Source organism: Rhea americana, unplaced genomic scaffold (genome assembly GCF_003343005.1).
Source record: "Rhea americana isolate MKP2758 unplaced genomic scaffold, rheAme1 scaffold_145, whole genome shotgun sequence".
Taxonomy (NCBI): domain Eukaryota; kingdom Metazoa; phylum Chordata; class Aves; order Rheiformes; family Rheidae; genus Rhea; species Rhea americana.
This window is the reverse complement of record NW_028185539.1, coordinates 28,267-31,790: the sequence shown is the minus strand read 5'-3', so window position 1 is coordinate 31,790 and position 3,524 is coordinate 28,267. Positions and strand designations below refer to the sequence as shown.

The 3,524-nt window shown below is 38.1% G+C and overlaps 1 protein-coding gene across 1 annotated transcript in view; it reads right to left on the bottom strand.

Moving 5' to 3' along the window:
• Positions 1–3,321, bottom strand: part of LOC146599137 (disintegrin and metalloproteinase domain-containing protein 9-like) — an 18,687-nt gene extending 15,366 nt beyond the window's left edge. The window contains exons 1-2 of the mRNA XM_085299079.1: positions 3,252–3,321; positions 842–939 (exon numbers count right to left, since the gene is read on the bottom strand). Of these exons, the coding sequence (XP_085155205.1) occupies positions 842–939; positions 3,252–3,321 (168 nt within the window). The remainder of the gene's footprint in view (positions 1–841; positions 940–3,251) is intronic.
• Positions 3,322–3,524: the final 203 nt, after the last annotated feature.

Sequence of the window (3,524 nt, the reverse complement as noted above, 5' to 3'; positions counted from 1 at the left end):
AAACTACACAAGAAATTAAATGTGTCTACCATTACAGATTTTTAGAGGGAATTTGAAATATATAGAGCCTACAGGAAAAAAAGAAAAAAAAACTTAAGATATTAAAAGAACAAAAAATAAATACTAGTAAAGTTAAATCTAGACTACCATGCTATGGTTTTATAGACTCGGGAATAGACGATTCTAAGAAACTAGAGGAGAGGAAGTAATTACAGCTTAGATAAAGAGAGTCTGATTCAGTTCCCAAGGCAGAGCACAGCTGAAATATGTTGCCAAACTACCATATAATGTTTTGTGACACTCCTTGTGCAAATCAGCAGCAGCTGGATGAACAACTCACAAATTCTTCTTTTGATAATCAGTATGTACAAAGGTGACTAATGCTATTTCAATAGCAGTCATTTCAGTAACTGAATTTGTATCTGACACAAAGGTGAATTACCAGAACTGAAGGTTTCGCTCTTACTTTCTTAACTCGTTAATTTAACCTTTACACACATATGGGGCCACCTGTACAAAGCAAGTACCAACTCTTCAGGTGCCAGAAAGTGAAATCCTATGTTTATCTAAAGCCCAGGTACAACATGCAAAAGAACAGATATGGTATGGATGTTAGTTCGAGTGTAACATCTAATGTGACTTGGAGGAAATGGCAATATGCTTCATGTGCCTTCCTACTTCTGTCTTACAAGGCAGTTAACAGGACTAGAAGTTTGAAAGTCACTAACTGAGAGTACGAGTTTTTGTGTACTTTGTGTGTGCGTATGCATGTGCATGTGTAACATAGGACAACATTATGAGAAACAACAATATCAGAAGATAGATACACAGAGCAACAAACCTTACGAAAAAATGGGTGATGGTTCTCTCTGCCTGTGAGACTTTGAGGAACAATTATTTCTAATGTAGAAAGGCTGGATCTCTGTTCAGAAGAAATACCTAAAAATAAAGTTTGAAATTTCTAAAGAATCAGAAAGGATTAGAAATACATCAGATTGRTATCTGTACAGTGGTGGTCTCCCAACATAATCAAGAAGGATCAAGACCATAAATCAAGCAGGAATAATTTCACCAGTACAGGACCTGTTTCAGTTTAGTCTATTCTGTCTCTGCCAGAGTTCCTGAAATGTGCTGGTAGTCACAGAAATCCACGTTTTCACTCATGGTCAAAGTACTCCTAATTTCTGAGTGTTTAAACCAAGTATATGTGGCCTCATTCTCTGCAGAAATTCTGTATGTTCGACTGTATTTGAAGTTAATTGTAACACTGCTTCAAAAAATACTGTTGTAAAGTGCTAAAAAATGCAAATTCAATCAAGAGTTTTTTAAACTGGGTATCCAGAAGTGGCTGATAATCTTGGGAATAACTCTTGATCTTAGTTACCTACCTTATAAACTAACATAACACAAACGTTGGTCATTCTTTCACAGTGACATTATCAAAACAAATAACTACTGTTTGCAAAAAAAAAAGTGCAACCAACATGACAGTAACATCATGGAAAATCCCAAGAACTAGAAATTTTTTAAAACTCTTCTGTATTCAGTGCATACTTCGTGATGAAGAAATAGTTTAGGAATGGTCAAACTGATTAAAAAAGACTTGGTTATTGGATTAAAGCTGGGTTCTTCTGGATAATACTCTACATGAGTACAGAAATAACAACTACCAAATTACTTAAACACAATCTTAATTCTGATATTTTATAACACTGCTTATTAACTTTGTAACTTTGTCCATCCTGCCTTCTTTTTTAAATCATTTTTTTCCCTAAGACTTACACTTTTAACCTGATGTACCACAGAAAATTTATGTAGCTACCTTCTTTGTCCACCTGCCTGTCCCTTCTTGGTAATTTCTGAAGCATCTGTTGAGTTTCAATTAACTATGTAAGAGATGTTAACATCTCAGGGAGAATAAAGTTCCTTCTAGTTTTGTAAAATCACCTTCTAGGTGCCAGGAAGACTGTGCTGATCCATTAATCCATAGCAAGGCTCTCCACGAGTGACTGCTGGAAGTACAGTACAATCATTTTAAAAGGAGACCTTTAAGGTAGATCCAATATTGCCAGGAAATTTCAAAACAATTTGCTAGGCAAAAGGAAACTACTGTGCCTCCAGAAGAATAAATTCAGTCTCCGAATACATTGGGGGATATTTTCTAATGCTTGCAGAGCCATTTGCCCTGGCTCTCCCTCCCTCTCTACGGTGAACACCTGCCCTTGCTCACCTCCTCCCTTCTGCTCATGTCTCYGCTTCCTCCTATCATTTCCCAGATTATACCAGCTCCCTCTTTAACCCTTTCTTTCTCCTTACATCCCTTTACTAGCATCCTGTTCTGGACTGGCCTGAATATGGAAACCACGTAGCTGACTCAGCGTTTAGTTCTGCCACCTGCTTGGTCTATGGCCATTACGCCGCCTCCCGCCATCCGAGCAAGGAGCAGGTTTCTTCAAGGTTATTCATAAAGATGATCTCAATATATTTGACAACGTCAGGATTTTTAAAAGTTAGGTACAAGTARTACATGTTTAACATTAAAGACTGACATTACAACAAAAACTCTGATGATTAGCAAATGGACTTCCACACAATATTGGCTCTTAGCGTTTACTTTTGACTTTGCTTTTAATCCTCAAATCACTATAARTTATTAACTAAATCACACAACCCGCCTGTGTTTCATGAGCAAAACGTGTACTGCACCAAGAGCGGAAACGTGYTTCTAACATTACGCTTTGACACCCAAAAAGGGCAAATTGCCTGTCGTGCTGGCTCTAACCACCACTTTCCTACAAAAACTTCAGGTCTCATGTCTGTTCTAAATCTAACAGCAGAAGCCAAATCATGAACGGAAATGAACCAACAAGGAGATACAACAAAGTACAATAAAGAGAGATAATTTCCCTCAAATTACGGAAGAGCCAAACATTTTCCTCCAGACTCCACTGTAGCCGAGAGTTCGTGACTGCAGCAGTCACAACCGTGTTCGGTACCAAAGATGATTCCTATGACACAGGGGGGAAAAACACAAACAACAAAACCTATAAAAAGCCTCAGCCCACAATCTTTTCCAGGTACATGTTTCCTGGATAAGATTTTCTCAGTCAGAGGTCTGTTTAATAGCCTTTCTGATAGCTACCAAGGGTCCTGGCTCAATCTGAAAGCTGTCCACGTTTAGGATCAGGACTGAAGGGTACGAGATGACTTGTACACACTTTCCGACTACGTAACAAGAACTAAAAGCTTACCTTTTATCCAAAAAGGTTTTCCAGTTAAAGTCAGTCCAAAAGTGAACAGAAATAGGCTGTGTTTTAACATGCCTAGATTTCCTGGAGAAACAACTACAGTATCCAAGCAAACACTGGCTCTTAGTTTCTCTACACAGAAGAGCTGGAAGAACAAGAATCATCTGCTTGGAAGGTAAACAATAGAAAAAATACTGTGATACTTCACCCCTGCTGAGGGAACGGGAAGTAAAATTTCACCCTTTCAGCTGGGAAAAAAAAAACTGGTTAGACAGC